Below are 22413 nucleotides of genomic sequence, written 5' to 3' on the forward strand. Positions count from 1 at the left end.
GTAAAGGATTTCTAACTGCTGGCTCAGAAACTTGTTAAAAAGAAAGAAAATCCATGCTTAAAAGAGCAGGAGGTAATGGTAGATGTAGCTGAAATGTCATCTCCTCTACATGATGAATAATAGGTTTTCAAGAGCCATTAGCACAAAGCAAAAATTCCCTGTTCCTACACAAACCTCCTGGATCTCAGAAAAATGAACCAGGTTCATTAAATTATTGTTTGAACAATTTTACTGAGAAATGCACCAGATTTCTCACTGTGTTTCAACTACTGATTTGACCTTCAGCAACGCTTACGATGTCAAAAACAATACCCCCTTGAAGACCATTTATCAATATGTATTTTTTTCTGAGCTTATTTCTAACCTTAGTAACATATTTGTCAAGTTCATTCAAACCTACTCAAGTCTTTGGAACAATGGAGCCAGTCAATGCGGGAATTACTTTGTGGTTTAGTCAAGGATGTAAAGCATGTAATTCCTTGCAATTGGCAGAAGACAGCGTTGCAATCCAACTGAGAAGCCCAAGTTTTCAACCATCATTTGCACTGCATTGGTGAATGAAGGGCTGCTGGAAGAGAGTCTAAAAACTGGCAATTGGGTGGAGAAGGATTAGATATGATGACTGGCTTTCTGATATTACTATGGTCTGGATTCATTACACGCAGAGTATGACTGTTCTGAAAAGCTCAGATCCAGATGCCAACTTTTTGCCAATATTCATAGAGATCTTTGTAATATTAATGGACTATTTTGCTTACATCTTGCCACTGTGATTATTCCTTTATTGTATGAACAGTCAGTGTGTCATCAACCCTTCTCGCCAGACTGAAAGGTTATTCAGTTACATCAGCAGAAATCGTGTAGCTTATCTCACTGATTACGGGGATCATTTTTATGCTATATATCACAATTACATAACTATATAACCTACGTGGTATTAATACAATGCCGTAATGTAATTTCCTAACTGTTAACATGGAAAATAAACTCACTGTCTGCGAGTCTTGGGAAGGAAGCCCACCATCTCCATGGCTAGCTGTAGGCGCTCGAAGTCGTGCTTCAAGTCCTCCCCTTCGACGGAAAAGCAATCCTGCTGGGTTCAAAGGGAAAAATTAAGCCCTGCAACTGAGGCCAGAACAGGTCCAGATGGCCAAGTCAGCACTTCATAAATATCATCCCAGGATCTCCATGCTTTTATCAGCAACGAGAACATTTCCAAGCTGGCACTGGGAAATGAGATATGCAGGAGGCCTCACTAATGTGGATGGAGAATAACAGTGGTTAATTGACCCTGACACCCAGCCCCCTGGATACTTCTCTGAACCCGGCTCCAGAGCAAGAGGGAATTCACAGCACCATAGCAGACAGAGCAAGAAGTGTATATGCAATGCAATAAAAATCCACGGTTAGCTCTAGAGGCAAGGCAGAACTTTTCTTCTTCAGTATTGGAAAGAGCGCACAACCTGAAGCTGTCTAGGAAAATCAGCTTCCCAACAGTCTGCCTACAAGGAAACCAAAGTGCAATTTTAAATGTGGTAACTATTTGGCAAGAATTACGGACAACAAGCATGCAGAAAGACCATGAATTAACAACAATGCACACGTTTCCAGGCAGTTTATTCCACATGAGCTCCTGGACCATTAGGAGCTCCTTTAAGTAAATAGGAAGAATTCAAAATAATTTCATAAAAATAATAAATGTATGTAATTCTATGTAATCAGTGAATGAAATGTTGCACAAGAACAGGAAAGTTCCACATCTTTTTCATGAACTTTATTAAAAATATCAGCATGTTTTTATAGGGAGTTTGAATCCACTGCTCCTTCCTTCTCCCAGCACTTAACACATCACAGCTGAATGCTTTAGTTAGCCAGGCTCTTCCCAATACTTAGGAAACAGTTAAACTAATCCTCCTTAAACAATTAAATAAATGAGTAATGCCAAGGACCTCACGTATGCTTTGACTGACATTGGGTCCCCTATGGATTATTCATTATTCATAGCTCAGACTTTATACTTTTTCCTTAAAACATTCCCAGCCTCCAATTCAAAATTATGTTACTACCCGTCATACAATATAAATGCTGTCTTAAACCTCAAAATATTTACTAGCACTTAAATGGAGACTTTCTACAAGTTAGTCCACTGCACTACTACCTACTATTAAATAGTAGGACAACCCAAGCGTGGGCTGACTGGCATCCCCAGCCGTTACCAATTTGCTGTGGGTAACTGGAGAAGTTTTCACACCCACCAAGGCAGGACCTGGAGTCCTGCAGAACAAAAAATGCATCCACAAATTCTTCAAAAAAAGCTTATTAAAAACTTTTTAAAGGGATGACAAGTGCCACTTTGGCCATCCACATTCCAGGAACCCATCTCATTTTGTGGCATTGTTCTAACAGAATAATTCACACAGCAACAGTGAAATACCACAGCTGATTCACAAGCAGAGCAATCCATGCCAAAGGCATTTAATGAACAATTTACATAACAATTGCCAAAGTCATTAGTTTGCATGGAAAAGCATTTTGCAAATTATCTACTTAAAAGCAGATGCACTCCATAGTGTTTCAGTTCTGTGCTACGTATTGTTCCCTAATGGATTTTATATACACACATACATGTACATATATACATGTAAAGCATTTATGTATAAATAATATGTATATTAAGGTGTATATATGTATTTTACAGAGTTTCACTGATTTTAGAGCAATGAGTCCCCTTCTTACTAGCAGCCAACTGCAGCAATACATGGACTTCTGGGAAAAGCTCAAAGATATAATGTGGTTTCATTAAAAGCTGGAGGTGTGTATAAGGTAGATCCCATTGCCTTTGTTGTCACCTTATGGAGGAAAAAGGCCAGAGAATGCTTAAGAGAAAATTTTACCCAAAAGCCAGGATGTGGTCTACCATGACCAGAGTAGAAAACAACCCTGAGCAAAATAAAACACCAGACAGACAGCCCAATTGTAAGGACATATGGTTTTGCTATGCAAAATAAGGAAACAAACCAGGGTTTGGTTTTCCTGGCATTTCTCCAGTTGATCATCCTAACCCACTCCTAAAGCAATTCAAGTCTTTGCAACTCATTACAGTGTCCTGAAGCACAGAGGGGAGCAGCTCTATGCTCTCATAAGACCTCATGAGAATGCCAATACAATAACTGATGCTCCTAAGCTCTGAGAGGCTGGACCGCCTCCCTCTCCTCTTATATCATGGGTTTGCAGTTGAAACCTTGTTAATACAATGCCTATACAGCCACAGAGAACAACAGATCCTTTCCACATCATCTCACCTTCCAGATGTCTTAGTTGGGTGCAGCAACCATTACATGCATGGCAGCATTAGCCGGAACAACATGCAGCTGGCTGGAAACATGCTTTGTGGTGCAAGACAAACCAACACAGACCATCACGGGGACACATCTGCAGGCCACACCAACCCAAAGCACACCACTGATCAAAGCCACAGCCCCTGTCCTACTTGCAAAGGAGCTGGGGAAGGGGCAGAGCAGCACGGTCTCTTTCTTGGATAGATCCATTTGGAAAGGACAGCAGAGCTATTTTTGGAGGAGGAATATTTGCATTCTGAGCAATAGGAGGATCTGATTGTCTCGCAGACGGCTGAAAGGGCAGGTTTGGTTTTGTCTTCTTTTTTTCCTGGAAGTGGGACAGCAGATACACTGCTACAGCCACAATGAGCTGATGCAAAACAAGCCAGCTATTAGCACTTCCAGAGCCCAATTTGCAGTTTTATCAGGCAGCCATTTCAATTTTCACAAAGCTGCTGCCTCACAAATTACTCTGTAGTAGCCAATTTACACAAAACAATGCGTATTGTGTATCAAGAAGGAGCTATTGTTTGCAAAAACTAGATGACCATATCCAAACCAAACTGCTGAGGCTTTCCAGACAGAAATAAGCAAAAAAGGATAACAGAAAGGGTATCTGTATAGTCACCAGCTAACACATAAGCAACACCAATGCAAGGCAGGGGAGAGGATCAGCAACAGATTAACATTTATCTCTGCCCATGTCAAAAAGTGAGCAAGAGGAGCAGCCCTGCACAGCTCCGAGGATGTGGGTACTTGTACTGACCGGCTCAGAGTCATAGCAATACTCATCCCAGCTCTGTCTGAGGGGTTTCTTTGTCATCTGAAAGCAAGGCAGACCCAGGTAAGTAGCATTCGGACCCAACATGACTCCCACCACCAGCTCTTCAGAAAGGGAAGTGACATCGACCTCCCAAGTAAAAGAACTGTTATTCTGCATAGTCATTCCTGATCTATTTTATCAGCATTAAGTTAGATTGATAATTATTTCACATCTACGATGCTGTGATTTCTGTGTCATGTTTTCAAGTGAGGATTTCCCAAGCTCTAAGCTAAATGAATTGAAGCGAATTGGACCTCCACGGTTGGAAAAACCTTTCCTTTACCTACAGCCAAAGAGCTGTTCATGCAGAGTTGCACTGATTTCTGTTTCTGTTCTCAGCTTTTGCTTCAGACACATGTGCTGCAGAACAGAGAAAGCACTAAACTTCTCTCCTGACTTCCTGTCACTTTCCAATCAGACCTGAAAGGACTCATCCATGCTCAGCACTCAGCACTCCTGCAAGGACCACAGACGTGCCACCGGGGCTGTGGATTCTGTTACAACAAGGATCTAATCCTGCAAATTACTAATTTCATGATGGATAAATATGAATGTGCAGCACAGAATTTGCTGGAAAAAAACTTAGCAGATCCTTTACGAAAATTAGCTTTTAAAGAGATACTATTTTTCTTCAACCTGCTCTCTGCACTTAAAATCAACAGAGCATTTTGTTGAAGTACCTGAACAGATTATTCCTCATCTGCAATGCAAAATCCACTTTTATTTTGCATGACAATATGAGTTAAGGAACCCAAGAGAAACAAAATAACTCAAGGACCCAGTGTGTCAGTGATTGAGGTCTGGCTCCATATTGCAGAGCTCTAAATCTTAGTATTTAATTTTAGATACATAATTATCTTCACTTCTGGGTTTGTTCTCTTTCTATTTTAAAAGGCTGAGATTTCTCTTGGACACACTGAAGAAGTCACTGTGAATGCTCAAGGCTCATTTTAGTACTTTCCCCTTTTATATTCACAGTTTCTCTCCCCATTCTTCCACTACTACCTCTTCCTTCTTCCTCCTTATTTTCCTGTATGTCCTTTTCCTACAGGACACGGGAAGGCTGTAGCTGCATTGTTAGGAAGCCAGGCATTCACCTCAAGGAGACACTATCCCACAGCTGTCAGCATTCACTGTTCTAACACAAACACTAAATGCAGAGAAATTATAATAATCAGAACACTAAAAGTCCTGAACGTCACTGCTCACTGTAGACGGTGGTCAGGTAAACCCAGAGACTGCTTCCATCACCCACTGGATGAACCTCTGCATCCTTCTGCAGCCTACTTGCCTACAGCAGCATCATTTCATTATTTAATTCAAATATTAATGACCCTAAATGCTAAGATACTATTAAGGAAAAGGAAAGGCTATAATTAAAGGCAATGCTTTAGGCTAACAGGGAACTATCAGATTGCCCAACAAAGTCTGTGAATCTGACAAAACATTCCGTTCAAATTATCCTGGCATTTGGAGCTGCAGAACTGCAGCACAGATGGTGGTAGAGAACACACCATGTTCTCCAACCTCTACACTGCTCACAGACACAGGAGGCACGAAAAGAGAGAGCAAAAGCCTAAAGCTCTTATCGTGCTCTTCATTGGTACGAATTTCCCAGTCCTGCTCCAAGTGGGTGGCAGTCATTAATAGCACAACGTATTTTGGCTTTAAAGGCCCACTTTAAACGTATTTAAAGAGCCCTGGGTGATTTACAGAATATTACAGAATTCAATTGGATTTCTAGAAAGACCGAAGGCTATTTGCGTTGCATAGTGCATGTGAGTTGATCTCCAACTCGCAGGTTACGTTTCTCTTTATGGCTCACTGCATTTCAAGCTGAGAAAACAGCAATTACAGTTAAAACAGAACCTAAGTACTGCTCCATCTCATCCCACTCCATTAATGGTTGGTTTTTTTTTTTAGCAAAACCCAGTAAATTTTCTGTTTACAGGCATCAACACGCAACTGCATCTTAAGCATGAAGTAAATTAGATCTCCTGAAGTTTGAATTGAATTGGCACTGATAGTACCTCACAGTACCTCTGAATCCCCACATGGGTTTCCATGTTTTCCTTTTCGTGCTGTTAAACGTAAAGGCTTGTGCTGACTGACAGACATAAAGAGACAGAATTAGGACTACGTCCTGGATGGCAGCACATGTTTCTCTTCTTCCCAGCAGCCTCATGTTAATGCCTAAACATTCATACAAAGGTAGATCATTACTGTTTCTCCCTTGTTTGGCTTGTGGTTTTTGTTTCTTATTTACCATAACTCTATTTAGGGGACAGAAAATGGGAAACAGTGATTTTTTTCATACTTAAGAAGTGTTCAGATTGCCAGTGCAGGTTAATTTACAGTGACAGCTTGCTGCCTTTAGAGCACTGAAACAACCCATATTTATCACTGCACACACTGATGCTTATCAGTGGTGGAAAGGACAAGATAGTGGCAGTGCCCCCAGTAGAGTATTCCCACCTGGTTGAGGTAATGATACTCCTCAGGCTGCTTAAGATGAAATGCTGATCTCTCTTCCTCGCTTGCTCCTGCCAGGAGGTAATAAAATACATGGTAGTTCCTGGTGACAAAGAAAAGGATGTTAAACTTGAAAACAAACTTCAGCAATGAGTAGAGAAACACATATAAATCTTGTAGCTTCACATTCCAGCCTTCCAGCTCAAACCCGTGTGTACAATTTCAGCACAAAAACAGGGAAAAGTCTGATTCTTTTTAGCTATTAGGGCAACTTTGATTGCAGTTGGAATTCTAGGGGATGAAACAACAAAGCATGAAGCTAAAAAAGGCATGAATCTGGGAAAGGTAACAGTCACTGAGTCCCATGTCACCAAAGCCTTCCCAATAAGAGACAAGCTCAATCTCTGCCGCTGTTCTGTATTGGTCTAACCTCACACTGATGCAGAAGGAAATGAAGACACTGATTTAAGAAGCTTTCTGAAGATTAACCATACAAATATAAATTAAGGCCCTGTGCAACAACGAGGCTGCTTAATACTGAGAGTGGTATAGAAATGGCCTGAAAGCATTTTGCGGTGATGCAAGAGATTAAACCAAGTAATGGAGATGTAGGTCCTCCTCCCTATCCATGGACATGTACCTCTGGGAAGAGATTTCAGGAAATCAGGAGATTCAGCTTCTCCAGGATAATGCAGCTGATAGCCCAGCTGAAGTGCCCCTATACCAGCATGGGAAATAAGCAGGAGGAGATGAAAGCCATGCTGCAATTAGAAAACTATGAGCTAAGTGCTATCAAGGAAACACAGAGAGAAGAATTGCACAACTGGACTACTATGACAGAGAGCTATAAGCTTTGTAGAAGGGACAGAGGAGGAGGGGTGGGGGAGCTGCCCTCCATGTTAAGAAGTAGATAGATGAACCTCTAGGAGGGGGTTGGGAGAAAGAAATCCCTCCTACTGTAGGCAAGGAGGAAGTTCAGGACCATCTCATGAGACTAAAAGTTTACAAGTCCATGGGGCCAGACAATATGCATCCCTGAGACCTGAAGGAAGTGTCTGATTCAGTTGCCAAGCTGCTCTCCATATGTGAAAAGTCACGGCTGTCAGGCAAAGTCCCCGGTGACTGCAAAGAAGAAAACATCCCTCCCATTTTTGAGGAAAGGAGAAAGGAAGAACCAGGGAACTACAGACCAATGGAGCTTCACGCCTGTGCCTGGGAAGATCATAGAAGAGATCTTCCTTGAAGATATATGTTAAGGCACATAAGAGATGAGCAGGTAATCCAAGACAGCCAGCATGGCTTCACCAAAGGCAGAACACACTTGACCCATGGGGCAGCCTTCTGTGACGGAGTGATGGCATGAGTGGACAACAGAAGGGTAAGCAACGTCCTCTACCTGGATTTGTGCAATGCCTTTGACATAGTCCCATACCACATCTTTATCTGTAGTGTGCCAAGATATGGCTTTGAAGGGCAGACTACTTGAGATATGAAGAACTGGTTGGATGGCTGTAGAGAGTTTTGGTCAATGGCTCTATATCCAGCTGAGGTCTCCCTTGGGACAGGTGCTCTCCAACATCTTTATCAATGACATAGTGGGATTAAGTGCACCCTCATCAGTTTGCTGATGGCACTGAGCTGAGTGGTGCAGTTGAAAGGACAGAAGGAAGAGATGCCATCCAGAAAGGACGTGGGTGGGCCCATAAAGTGGGCTCATGTGAACCTCATGAGATTCAACAAGGCCAAGTGAGGGTGCTGCATTTGAGTCAGGACAATCCTGGGTATGAGTAAAGATGTAAAAAGATCTCACTCAGAGCAGTGCTGTGGAGGACTTGGTGGTTCTGTTGGATGAAAAGCTGCACACAAGGCAACATTGTCCATTTGGGGCCTGCAAGGTCCAACAGCATCCTGGGCTGCATCAACAGAGGGCTGGCAGTGGGCAGGGAGGGGACTGTCCCCTCTGCTCTGCCCTCATGATGCCCCACCTGCAGACCTGGGGTCCCAGCACAGGAAGGGTGTGGAGCTGCTGGAGCGGGGCCAGAGGAGGGCACGGAGATGCTCCGAGGGCTGCAGCACCTCTGTATGGAGACGGGCTGAGGAGCTGGGGGTGTTCAGCCTGGAGAAGAGAAGGCTGCAGGGAGACCTCAGTGCGGCCTGCCAGGACTTGAGGGGAGATTATAGCTAAACTAATAGAGAGAAGACTGAGATGAGATATTAGGTGTAAATGTTTTACTCAGGGGCCATGACACAGGCACAGGTTGTGCAGAGCTGTAGGTGCCCCATCTCTGAAGGTGCTCATGACCAGGCTGGATGTGGCCCTGGGCAGACTGATCTGGTGGGGGCAACCAGCCCACAGCAGGGGGGTTGGAGCTGGAAGGGCTTTAAGGCCCTTTCCAACACAATCCATTCTACGGTTCTGCAACTCCATGAAAAACCTTCAATTTTTATTTCTACTCAAATATTCAGAATACTTGAATAATAAACCACTCCATGCAATACTCATCTGTTTTGCTTCAAAACAACCATGACACAGATTTAATACTAACAGCATAGCAGTATTTCTAAAACCAAAACTTTGGTTTATTCCAAGAGAAACCAAGCTTAATTATGACAACAACTAACACTGCATTTGTCATGTCTGAGGCAGCCTGCACCATCTAACTTTGGGAACAATCCATCAGCATTAGAGAAAACTTCTCACACAGCATCTATCCCCAAAAGAGAAACACAGAAGTGCCAGTAACTGAAATACAACAGGTGATGGAAGGTCAGAACCAGCAAATTTGTTACAATCAGAATAATAACTATTGAAGAGGGCATAACGACTAATGCATTGCAATTAGGAAGCAACAGTTTGCTTAAATGTGTCGTCTACATAATCTTAGCTTAATCAGAAGCCCTTCTGATGTTTTCAATGTGTTAAGAGTTGGAAAACAGAACTAAAATGTCACATTCTCTCCCAAATTAGATATTAAGTAGTTGACAAGCTGTGTACGAATACAAATGGTATGACATTAATCATATAGACAATGGAAAATACAAGTCAAGGACTGCTAATAAAATAACGGCTTCTCATTTCCCTGGGTAGTACATTCCTCCCTTGACAGGCAGCAAGATGGCAAAAACAGGCTTGTATGGCCAGACAGTGACTTAGGAAACAAAATCTGAAGTTAGAGAGACTTCAGTACAAGATTAGGATTGAAATATATGAAAATCAAGATTTTTATTTTTTTTTTTAAGGTAATAACAGTGAAAAGTGCAATGAGGAGCATTTTGGTTTTGATAGCAGCTTCTGATACACCTTCCCCATCACCCAGAGTGTGCTATCAACTAACCCAGGTGCAGCCTCATCCATCTCCTGGTCATAAAGTCCCAAAGATGGACAAACCAAGAGGTTTGGTGAAGATTCAATACAGCTCTTGTTATGAGTTTGCATCATTTTGATTTGTTTCAAGCAGAAGTTAAGTGTTTGATGTGATTCGGACTCTTTTTTTGGGTGTGGAATCTCCATTCACGGAGACGTTACAATCCATCTGGGCACGGTCCTGGACATCACTCTAGGAGTCAGGAGGTCCCTTCCAGCCTCAACCATTCTGTGATTCTGTGATACGAGGACTGCTTCTACCCTTTCAGTAAGTCCACACAATGTTGAAATGCAGAACATCCCACAGCTGGAGCCTCAAAGCCCATCAGCAGAGCACCCTGCATGCTTGCTTGCTGGTGCAGCACATCCTAGCAGAGCTTTCAGAGTTTTTGCTTCCCTCTCCAAGCCAACATGGCACAAAACATAAATACAGACTTTATCTGTAAAGCATGCAGTTAGAAGCATGAAAATCCCCATCCCCCTGCCAGCCCTAGCAGGGATTGAAGCCATCTGCGCCGCGCTATCAACACATTCAGGAGGCAGAACCAAGTGAAACATAGGCACCTACCGTTCGTTGTGCTCCTGGTAGACAAGCCTGGACTTTTCCAGCAGATACTTTTCAACATAAGCTCTGGAAGAAGAAATAAAAGTATTATTCATTGACCCAATATTCAACTTAAATGAACACAGCTTTACTGGGACTTTGCAGTTTTAGTACACAAAAAAAGCTTCAGCCTTGTTTCACTTAGCTATATAAATTTCTTCCTAGGCAGAACAAGCCCAATATTATGTTTGGCTTTTGAGGTTTTTTGGTTTGATACAAGGCCAAAACTAACTTGGATATGAAAAACATGATCTCAGATGAGTTAGCCTATGGGCAGGGAGCGCAGGGGGAAATTTTGACAGAAACTAAGAATCTCTGATACCTATTTAATCCAAAGCCAGCAAAATGAAATTGCTTGCAGACCGAGATTTGTGCACAAACCCTCCTTCAACCAGAAACGCATCTGGATGCACAAGTTTGCAAGCTAAGATTTAGCGTGGATTCAATGCCCAAATTATCACCCCCTCTTCTCCAACAGCCACACTGCAACAAAAGCTTGGGTTATTAACTTGTGGATATGGTCAACTGCAGAAGCTTTTTACTGGCGTTGACATTTTATCCTAACAGTCTCCATAATGAATTGATTTCATGTATATATTAATAGCTCCACTAGCTAAAACAAGCTTCGACATGTTTGTTGCAGTTGTTTGGTTTTTTTTTTTTCCTCCATGCAATGCTAACCAGTAATGATAGGGATGTGGAAACTAGAGCTATAATTGCCAATGCTGATGATGTAACTTGACACACAGAGGCAGAGGCTGGGCTTTTCCAGCCACCGACCCACAGTGATGTGGCACTGACAGCAGCCACGTGCGAGCTGCAAACCCCAGGGGCTCTGGATGGGATGGGACAGCGCAGTGCCCAGCATAACCCTCAGCCAGGCATTATCTGGGTGTAATTCTCCTGGGACAATTCTTGGTGTTTCTCCCCTACCTCCACCAAAAAATAAACAACCTGGCTGTGCCCCAGAGGGTTTGGGATGACTCCTGGGGCAATGCTTAGGAGAGGCTGCAGGAAATGGCATATCCACTCACCTCAAGACTCCCCTGCTGCACAAGAGAGGTAAAGAAAGGCAAATGGGCTGCAGCAAGCACTATTATTCCTGCACATGATGTGCACCAGGAAGTCTTTTTTTTCATTTATTCCCTATGAGGAAGCTGAGAACAGCTATGGATATCCCTTCTCTATCTAACCTTAAGTGCAAGTTCCTGTTTTACCAACTTCTCAAGCCAAGGCATGAAGCTCCCTGCAGACTCAGTGAACAGATGGGGTGCTGAGCAAGGCACCAGCATGCCCTGGGTCCCAGCAGAGCGCTGGGCAGCAGTTTGGCACACAGCTGCAGGACAATCTACATCTAGTCCACCACGTTTAACATGTAATCCCTTCCCCTGTGATTTCTGCTCTTATTATAGACCCAAAAAACTCAGACTTGTGCAATAATTTAGGTTGGAGAGGTCCTTTGGAGGTCATCTGGCCCAACCCACTTCTTAGAGCAGGATAGATGTAAGGAGAATGCTGCTCTAGCAGGACGTGCTTTGCTTAGTGAGAAAGTGATAAATGAATGTAAGTATGTTCCTTGTTTTAATAGGACAGTGAAAAGGAAAACAAATTGAACTACAAAAAAGTAAACACCTCCAAATGTTCTCTTTCTATTTACCCGTGTCAATTATTTAGAAACTAACTTATTATTACTGACAGTTTTAACAGTAAAGAAATTTTGAGAGAACTTCATGCAAAGTACTCATTTAATCATGCTACAGAACCTGTACTTGTTACCAGGTAATATCATCAAAAACTTGAGCATGAATTTCACATACAAATCCCACCATGCAAAATACCCACGATGCTCTCACAGTACCTGTGGTACAGCTCCACGCTGCTGTGCAAATTTAACATGGCACTGCACTGTTGCTTTTAATTAAAATCTCTCCCATCTGGCTCTTCTGCAATTTTAAGGAGCATGTAAGATGTGGAGGCTTTTGATCATCTTAGGAGGACTCAACACATTGCAAAGCCCTTCCTCTACAGCTCACTTATCTCCGAACAGGACATAATAAATTCAAAAAGCCTTATGGGAATGCACTTAAATGAAACCTCTGCTCATACTCCACTGATTTCCAACATATCTTCAAAGCCTTCATTTCATGGGGTGGAGTTGGCTGCTCCTAAATCTCTTGGCTATTACACCTCTGAAGCCAAAATGCGCTTTGAGTTTGGGTCATTATCTGCATACAGTTGGTAACCAAATACCCAACTGCTATTTTCAGCCCACGGACGGAGCAAAATTCTGATCCAAGACTGCAAATTACACTTTACATTAACCAAGAAAATCATATGCACAAAATGGGGACATAGCTGTCTTGAGTGGGCAGATCATGTGCTTAAAAGTGATGCTAAATTAAAAAATAAAATAAAATAAGAAACCAACACAAAACTCGTGATCTTCCTTGTAAGAGAGCACAGAATAAAACCTTACTCTTGTATGCAAGGAACAGCTCAGTTATTTTGTAATACTTTCTTGCTGTTGTTGGAGCCACACACAGTCACATCCCATCACGTAATGAAGACCAAGGAGATGTATTTGTTAAAGAAAAAAACTCCCTTATTTACAGAACTAGAGCACACAGATGCAATGTCATTTGCAGGTATGTGCCAGTCAACCATAAAGGGCACTATCACAGAGCTGGCACAGCATGCCAAGTAACAGGCTGGTAGGGCGCTTGCTGGGTTCTGTTACCCTGCGTTCCTGTTTAGGTAGGTATTAAAAAAAATAGAAGCTTATCCTTTTAAGAGAATTATTCACCAGAATTAATAACAGAAGGGGAAAAAAGAAAAAAGAAAATGAAAAAGAGCAGCAGATTAAAAGTTGGATGAAAAAACAGCTGCCTGACTGCAAAGAACGCAGAGTACCCAGCTCATTTGAAAAATTAATGGCACCCATTTGTGCGATACTGTTCTGGTGGAAAATGGGGAAGGAAAAAGCTATCAGCAATTCTCTAAATTAACAACGAGGTCCCAGCAAGAGATCTCTTAGCGAGCTGCAGAAATTATACAGCCCCTGGAATGCCACTCTACTCTCTGCTTTTCCAGCTGAGCTAATTGCCCAGCCAAAAAGCAGGGTTAAGGTAGCCCTGGTCCCTTAAAGCTGGTGTGAGACACTTGGCTAGGGCACAATGTCATCTGAAGGAACCCAAGAGAAATCCAGGTCCAGATGTGCCCCCCAGAAGCCTTCAGCTCTGGCCATCACCAGGATGAGCTCACCGGGAGCTGTGGAAGGAGGCAGGGAGGCTGGAAATGACACCATGGCAGCAGAATGGAGACAAGCACCTCTTAACAATGGCCCAGGGCACAAGGTGGTCAAGAGCTGGCTTCAAGAGACACTTCAGGGTATGGATAGAAGTGTATGAGGAATCAGACCACAGTGCTAAATCATCTGGCTCCATATTCTCCCTAACACCTGTCAGGCATCCACGAAATTAAATCCCCCTTGGCTTTCTGTTCCAGCTCACTGGCCTCTCCATGCCCATCACACGCTCCAGACCCATGATCCATCCTCACAGCCCGTACTACCTAAAACATCCCCCTTGCTTGCTCTCTTAAGAGGAAAACATTACATTTTGGCTTAATTACAAAGTTGACGTTATGATTAATGAGAACTGAACTGGCTTAAATCCAGCTCAGGTGTATTCATGCTCTGATGTGCAGCGTAGATAAACCAACCTTTTCATAACATTTACATACACTAGAAATACGTGCTGTGGATCCCATTGCCACTCACCCTCGTACAGTGCCCGTCTCCTGGTAGTTCACTTGGATAAATTTGCCAAAGCGACTGGAGTTGTTGTTATGTGCCGTCTTTGCATTTCCAAAAGCCTGTTAAAAGAATGAGACAGCATCACTGCATCTGAAAAGCCACCGCCTTTCCTTATGGACGCACACACGTCACTACCAACCGACCTCCAGTGTTTTGCTACTGCTGTAATATCGTAGTAAATCAGTAAAAAGCACAAGGAGAAAGTGAGTTGAAAGGGCTACGAAATAATAGGATGAACTGCTGGGGACTGCGTCCGTTTCCAGTATGGAATTTGGGAAGTTTAGATAAACACTGCTGAAAAATCAAGAGTCAGCTATACAAGAGATTTAATATTTGAAGTTATTACATTCTGCATTAAGGCTACGCTTTATTCATTTAAATGGATATAAAAGTACACCGCTCCAACAAGACCAGCTTTTAATGAACTAGCTGCTTTTTAATTACGTACAGAATTAGGGGAAAAATGCTTTGAAGGCTACCCAGGTGTTAGACAACGTCATGCATCGCGCAGACACAACCCATAGGACCTTCAGTATTTCAGACACCATTGGTTCAATTTGTTGTTGATGCTTTCCCAGATCTAAATGCTTTAAAGCTTTACTATGCAAAGCTTTCATTAAATCTCCACCTTGCTGAGGCACCTAATGCAGAGAGCTATCTACCACTGGTTAAAAGCAATCCCTAAGCACAATAACCATTGGGAACCTTTAAGAGCTGCATCTCAAAGCAGTCTAATTGAAAACTGGCGTTTGCAACTGTGCCCAAGTCACTTCAGTAGTCTGGCTCATGGTGACTGAAACAGCCCAGCTGCCAGGTACAATTAATGATTCATTTATTACACCTGTTCTGATAATTGTTCACCTTTACTTCTAAGTGAAATGTACTTAAGACAATTATACATAGGATAATTTCTAGGAGCTGTTGTCTGTATGTTGAATCACAATTACAAATACATTTTGTGCTGAGGCTCAACAATAGAGTTCAGCTCTGAGCTCCCAACAGATTTATTTCCTACTCAGCTCTTTATTGGAAAAGATTAAAAGGGCTTTACATCTGTAATCCCCAACTTCTCAAGTGACCTTTGCAGGTTTTACTTTGCAACTAAAACCCCAAAATATAGTCCAAGTGAGAGGAAATCCTTCCGAAGGGCACTCGATGCCATCACTATCTACACGATGTTTCCATTCATGGCAGCCGGATGAGCAGCCCAGCCCTCCCATCAGTGGGATGCAGCACAGCTCATGGTGGTGCAGCAGCCAGGTCTCAAGGATCCCTCATCACACATGGTGTTACATCTTAAACTGAAGGCTTGCTAACAGAATAATTACGGATTTCTCCCCCCCACCCCGTTTGAAGGCACAAATTTGTTTAGGCTCAAATTGTTGCATATGAATTTCCAGCAGTTGACTAAAACAAGTTCTGCGATGGCAGAAACCTGCCAAACGAGCAGCTAATGCTCAGGCTTGCATAGAGGCTGATTGCACCATAGCTAATGAACCTTCCCATACACTGGCTTCCGAGCTTTGCAGGCTGCATACACTTTGTTTTCTGCCTTTTGCTCAAAAATCACCTCTGCACACTGGAGCTTTTTCCCCACACCCTCACTCTCACCATGAAGCCCTCCATAAGCCCAGCTCTTTGTGAACAAAATCACATCCTGGTGCTTAAGTCCCAGACATTCATTCCCCCCAGATAAGCATTTTCACATTAAAGTGCTACTTCAGCATTACCAGAAGGTCCACCTGTCCCCTGCCAGGTGTTTCATCCAAGCAGCCCAGCGAGCGCATGCAGAAACATGGCTGTAAGTGGAATGTATTGATGTCCAACACAACTTTAGAAGGCTTCCAGCCTTCCAGTACTTGAAGGGAGCGTGTAAACAGGAGGGGGAATGGCTGTTTGTGAGGGTGGGCAGTGATAGGACAAGGGGGAATGGTTTGAAACTGAGACAGGGGAGGTTTAGGTTGGTTCCTCTTAGGAGGAAGTTTTTCACCCAGAGGGTGGTGACGCACTGGAACAGGTTGCCCAAGGAGGCTGTGGATGCCCCATCCCTGCAGGCATTCAAGGCCAGGCTGGATGTGGCTCTGGGCAGCCTGTGCTGCTGGTTGGTGACCCTGCACATAGCAGGGGGTTGGAGCTGGATGGTCACTGTGGGCCTTTGCAACCCAGGCCATTCTATGAAACTCCCCAGTCCCTCACGTCCCAACAGGAGGGTGTTACTTATTTCCCTTCATACAGATGCAAGTTAAAACACTTTCCTTGTGGGAGTGGGGAACTGTATGAGTCCTCCTCATTTATCTTTTTAAATGAGGAATGAGCTTCATGAGTTTTTCCTCGATTAACGCACCAGACCACGTTACATGTTGCAGTACAAATGCCCACAGAACTCATGGCCCATAAAATCACTCTTTCAGCCACTTTCTTTATTGCTCACATAAATGAGAAAGCTCTCTGGATCCTGCCTTGTGAAAGCTTCAGCTTACTCTATGGTGCAGGCATGCTGGTGAAGGGCCAGGAAGTATGTGAAGGCATGTCTGGTGTTTCACTCGAGACAACTTCATGCATTTTTCTTTCACCGGCCATGTTCCTTTAACAGAACTATCAGGCTATATATAAAAAAGCACTATTAATTCAATTTATGTGCATCTAATCTACATATCCGCAATGGCAGGACATAATATTCTACTTCAGCTTAGGAAAACACAGTGAATGAGTTACAACTGCTGCCCTGAAATTATGCTCTGTTCACATCACTCCGCTCCTCGAAGCCATTGATTCCAGCGCTTAACGGAAAAACTCAGTAACAGCATTCCTGACATTCTTGGGGAGACCAAAGCTTGTACTGGCTGAGGCTCAAGGCTTGGAAGGAAACGAGCTCAATGCGCTCCTCTGTGCGAGCGGAGCACCCGCTTGCCCATCCAACGGCTCTGCAAAGGCAGACCCGGTCCCAGTGCCTCCTACACCACTTCCACACAAAGAACTGCCTACCATGGGAGCTGAGCGTTTGCACCACTAGTTAATTCGCCAGGTGATCCTGACTGCAACGAGGCTCAGAAACGAGCCGTGTTCCCAAAACTGTGCAGCTGCCTCTGACCGAATCTTAACACCTTCCAGTTCAGCCATCGTCTGCTCCATCGCCTGAAGGAATGCTGGCTTCATGCTCATTCATGGGGCCCAGGAGGCAGGAAAAATAAAAGCTAATGTACTTGCGGCTGAGGTGCTCACCTTCCTCCTCTCCTGATGAGGCCAGCGCTTACCGATATTGATTACTCAATATCAATGCAATCTGGAATGGCTGTTACAACTGCTGCGAGGATCATCTCTACCACTTCCCTCAAATAAATCTATTTTTTAATCCTTGCATCAAGGAAAATGCCACCCCAGAGCTGGCAGCAAGCCCAGAGGTTGAAATCACCTGCATTCAGGCTATGGAGGAGAAATGGCTCAACAGCAGCCAAAGACTGCTGGTAGCCACATCCTCTGGGCTGCTGGGAACTCATGCAATGCAGCAAATACACAGAGACTGGGACAGGAATTCACAAATAGAGAAAGAGGAACAAAAAGATGAACTTGCACAAGCCTATTTGCCATCAAAAAGCTGCAACAAAGGCCAGGGCCAGAAGGAGGTAGACAGGACACAACCAGTGTAACGCTAGGGACACACACTCCAAAGAGGTCCTGAATTTACATCCAGAAACCTAATTAAAAACCCTGACAGGACAGACTCCATTTACAATTAAGTATAATGGTTAATATTGAGCTTGCTGACCTGTGACAACAGCTATTGAGCACAACAAAACAAGCACATCACCACAGAAAATGATTAATAGCAGAAAGTTCCCTTTTTAAAGCCAAACATGTTTTTCTTCGAGGCAGGAAAGTACAGCCCATTGGAAAACAACAGCACCTTCACATTTCATCCTGCTGGTAATGTTCATATCTTTCCGTGACCTCCACACAGAGCACCATGGGCTTTTTAAGCTGGTCCATGCAGTTAAGAACTCCTTGCTACATCCTGAATCATGAGGTCAGAGATGAATTTTGCTAGGTTTTGTTCCACCTGCAACCAATTTCTCAGTATTCAACCTGCCAGGAACCTACCCTTTTTTAAACAATAAACCAAAACATGACCAGAACGTGATTGTTTCATCACCCAAAACATGCTGGGAGGACAGGAGTTGGAGCTTCCCTGAATTCCTTCTCACTGACCCCTCCACCCTCTGCCAAACCTCCTCATGATCAGCTTCCATAACCTGCATTCAGCAGCGCAGGGTGCTTAAAAAATCACCAACAAGTCTGAGCCACAATTTGGATTCCTGCAAACGTCCACCTTGCAAGGTGCCATTCTGCGTGGCCAACAACAGCTCCACGGGTCTGGTTTGCAGCAATTAAATACTAGGTCAGGTGCTGACACCTCGCCCTAATTCTTCTCATTGTGGCTCAATGTTTCATGAGGACTAATGAAACCATTTATACTTTTACAGTAACAGCACAAACCACCAGATATTTATGCACTGCGATGCCTGGGCAGAGCTCTTGCAAAGAACAGACCTGCAGCATGGAGCAGAGCTACCAGCACAGATCTGCTGCATGCCTACCTCAAACTGCAGAGGTGCCACAGCAGCTTCATCTATCATGAGAAAATACATCTCCTTGCCATGCAACCAGACTGCTGGAGGAGAAAGAAATGAAGAGCACGACTCTCTGCCAGCCCTGCAGAAGCCGCCTGTTCAGTGCCAGCAATCAGGTCCAGCATGCGAATGGAGGGGGCTGGTTCCTTCCTCTGCATAGGAGCCTATGTACCAGATCTGAGCTCAGTTTTGGGCTCCCTGGGATGGGAATGACCTGTGGGGAGACAGGGCTGCCGGGTTAGGGCCACTGAATGCTCCTGAAATCCACACTCCTGAATCAAAATAAGGGAGATTACTTTAAATGTGAAAGCACTCCACTGGAGCATGTTTTGGTGTCGAAGCAATTAATAAAAGAAGTTCCTGTGTGTGTGAAAGCGCTTTCAAGAAAACCAATGAACACAGTCAGATGTTCTAAATAGGAGTCATTTCAATGCACAGTTTGTAGGGGCTACATGAGAAATTGGATTTAATGCCATTAGTGGCATCGTTAGTGGCAAACGCACCAACCTTGGCAATGTATTCCTTCTTTTCCAGGTGAGCACTTCAGAAAAGGATCAAGGAATAACCACTATGATGCAATAAAATGACTTCGGTGGGAGCTTCACAGGACTTTTTAATGTGGATGGAGATAGAAAGCAATCACAGAAAATACAGCAAAATGAGTCATGGCATTCAGAGGAGACTTCCCGCTCTCCCCATGCAATGTGGGTATCCCAATTAGAATCACCAAATCATTCAGGTTGGAAAGACCTCTCAGACCACCAAGTCCAACCACAATAATAAATAGGAACAACAGAAGAAACAAAGCAGCAAACCACCAATAAAACCACTTAGTATATACTTAAAGTGACTGCCCCACAGCCTATGCTACATATGACACCATCAGCTGCACCATGACTACCCCACCTTGCAAAGTCATCTTTATGAACCAAGGCTAAGCACAACGATGCACCACAAACAGCTGATTCTACAAGTGAAGCTTCTCTGCGATGACAAGAAGCAGCAGCAGTGTGTGTCAGGATGGCAGCTGGTTTCTTTCACATAGGCCAGTGAGGCCCTGATGCACATAATGCAGCTCTCACTTCCCTGGGCTGAGGACAAGATGACGCACGCAGAGCCGAAGCCACCCTTGCTGGTGGAGTTGCACAAGAATGGAAACACTCACAAGTCCTAAACCTCACAATTACTTTCATGCAAGCCAGAGCCCCATCCACTTATCCCCATTCGCAGCCCCTGCTGTCAGGAATGGCCACGGCCATGCACGTGCCCATTGGCCACCCGCCAGCCTCCCAGGCGGCCTCTCCACATTTTCCCCTATATTTTCCCCTTTTTGTAATGATTCCACGAGGACCATAAACATTTAGAGGCGAGTTTCAATGTCCCACTGCATACTTGGATAGCCCTGACGGACCTACAAACTGAAGCACTCCCTGCTCCGTCCCTGACTAACGTTTTCCAGCAGTTTGTCACCAAAATCGGTGCCACAAACTGAGAAAGCATCCCCAGTGTCGAGCCTTCCATCTGGAAGCTCTTAGCAGAGCCACGGGGTCACGATGTATATTTTACATGCATATTTTTGTGATTTTCCCAAGAGAAATATGTGTATTGAAGAAAAACACAAACACGTTAGCAGCAACAAAAACATACCACTGTAATCCAACATGCAGCGAGGCTTCTGCACGTCTTATCCTTCCTTCTGGATCCCGGCTACTCTTTGCAAGCTCAGACCAAAACAATACACATAATACAACAGAAAACTGTCAGAGCTCTGCTGTTGAGTTGATGTGATAAAAAGATAATCCCACCGTGCCATGTAAAATCATACTGCATGAGGGAAGATGAGGTGGAACGCAGAGATGCAAGTCTCCAGCTCTTCCCTGATATTCTGGTGGGCTGTAAAAATAAGCTGCAGCTCCTCAAGGAGACCCCAATATTCCAAGAGTGTCTGTGCCATGAATTTGGTGCACCATGCCCAGGAGGACGGCTTGCTCACATGGCAGCAGCTGGGTGGGCTGTGCTTCCAGCACCCTGTGGGTTGGAGGCAGCTCCCAACACCCATCTGGCAGCATAAACACCTTTTCCCCTCCTGTAGCACCTGCAGCAGACTACAAGCTTTTCTCTAATATGTCACAGAAAGAATTATCATTGGCTCATCTGCAGATGGAGTATTTATTTGACAAGCACCCAGAAAACCAAGGCTGGTGCTGGCTGCTGGCAGGCACCAAGAGGGAAGCTCAGAGATCAATATGTTTCTATTGACCAAAGCTGAACAGCTTGTCTGTCTGATCAGAGCACGCAACTGCTTAAAAACATATTTTAGACGTTAAGTAAAGCAAAATCATAAAGGCGCTGCTTTCCATTTTCCAGCTGAGCATTTTTGAGGCTGTGATGGAGATAGTTTCTGTAAAAAGGAAAGGCTGGTGAGCACAGGGTATGTGTGACCCCACACCACTCGTGACCTGCACAGGCAGGAGCAGCTGCTGTCCCAGGGCATGCTGCAGGCACAGGCTGCAGTCTGCAGTGCCTCAAAATGGAGCAGCAGCTCTCACTGCACAATGCCTCCAACTCCACTAATCATCTGAAAAACAGAGAGCCCCGAATGAATCAACCTAAAGGAAACGTGGTGAGGTTCTGCACTCCAGCTTTGTGGCAGTGAGCTACGCAGCATGCAACAAATGCAAAAATAGTGCTGATATTTTTCTGCCACCCACTGTTTTCCTTTGCTAAAATCTGAGTGTTTGAACACCACTTCCAATGCTCCAGACCCCAAGCTTACAGTCAACAGAGCCAACCAAAGGTGAAGCAGCACAGTCTCATTACTAAGAACTGGATTTGTGAGCCCTCAACCTTCTTTTTAGGATCTCCCCACTCAGGTTGATCTCAAATTTTAGAGCAAAGGAAGATCATAGAATCACAAGGTTGGAAGGGACCTACAAGATGCTCCCCAGCTCCTGTTACTGCACAAATTAGGTGATACCCATCTACAGGGAGCTGGGAGGAGCACACCACGTCCTCATGGATGCCTAAAGACTGCAGCATAAATGAAGACTGAGAAGGCATTTAGTAGCACGTAGCTTGGCTGTCTCTCTAGTCTTGATACAGAATGGCTTTTACTCATATCAGGGACCATGGCATCCTCAGAAAACTGGCTGTTATGGACAAATAGACCACGACTCACTCAGGATGAGCAATGCTGCTGCTTGCTAAATTGGGAGCCATGCTCTTGTACAACACTGCCTGACAGCACAAAAACTGAGTAAGAGACACTGGGAAATTCATGGGGATGCTGCTTGTCTTTACCAGTGACCTACAGTCACAGCAGATCTTGTCTACCAAATAATTCTGTGCAAATAAGCAAAGCTCATTACAA

General features: G+C 44.1%; 1 protein-coding gene across 13 annotated transcripts in view; it reads right to left on the reverse strand.

Annotated features, from left to right (window-relative positions):
• The window catches only part of MYO9A (myosin IXA), a 156162-nt gene that overhangs the window by 92937 nt on the left and 40812 nt on the right, over nt 1-22413 (reverse strand). For 9 of the 13 annotated variants that reach the window (XM_015872538.2, XM_015872539.2, XM_015872535.2 and 6 more), the window contains exons 3-7: nt 14380-14474; nt 10566-10628; nt 6637-6736; nt 4105-4161; nt 993-1093 (exon numbers count right to left, since the gene is read on the reverse strand). In XM_015872538.2, coding sequence (XP_015728024.1) covers nt 993-1093; nt 4105-4161; nt 6637-6736; nt 10566-10628; nt 14380-14474 — 416 coding nt within the window. The remainder of the gene's footprint in view (nt 1-992; nt 1094-4104; nt 4162-6636; nt 6737-10565; nt 10629-14379; nt 14475-22413) is intronic. The other 4 variants (XM_015872544.2, XM_015872534.2, XM_015872537.2 and 1 more) reach the window with 3 other exon arrangements.

The sequence above is a fragment of the Coturnix japonica genome, chromosome 10 (assembly GCF_001577835.2).
Source record: "Coturnix japonica isolate 7356 chromosome 10, Coturnix japonica 2.1, whole genome shotgun sequence".
NCBI classification, from domain to species: Eukaryota; Metazoa; Chordata; class Aves; order Galliformes; family Phasianidae; genus Coturnix; species Coturnix japonica.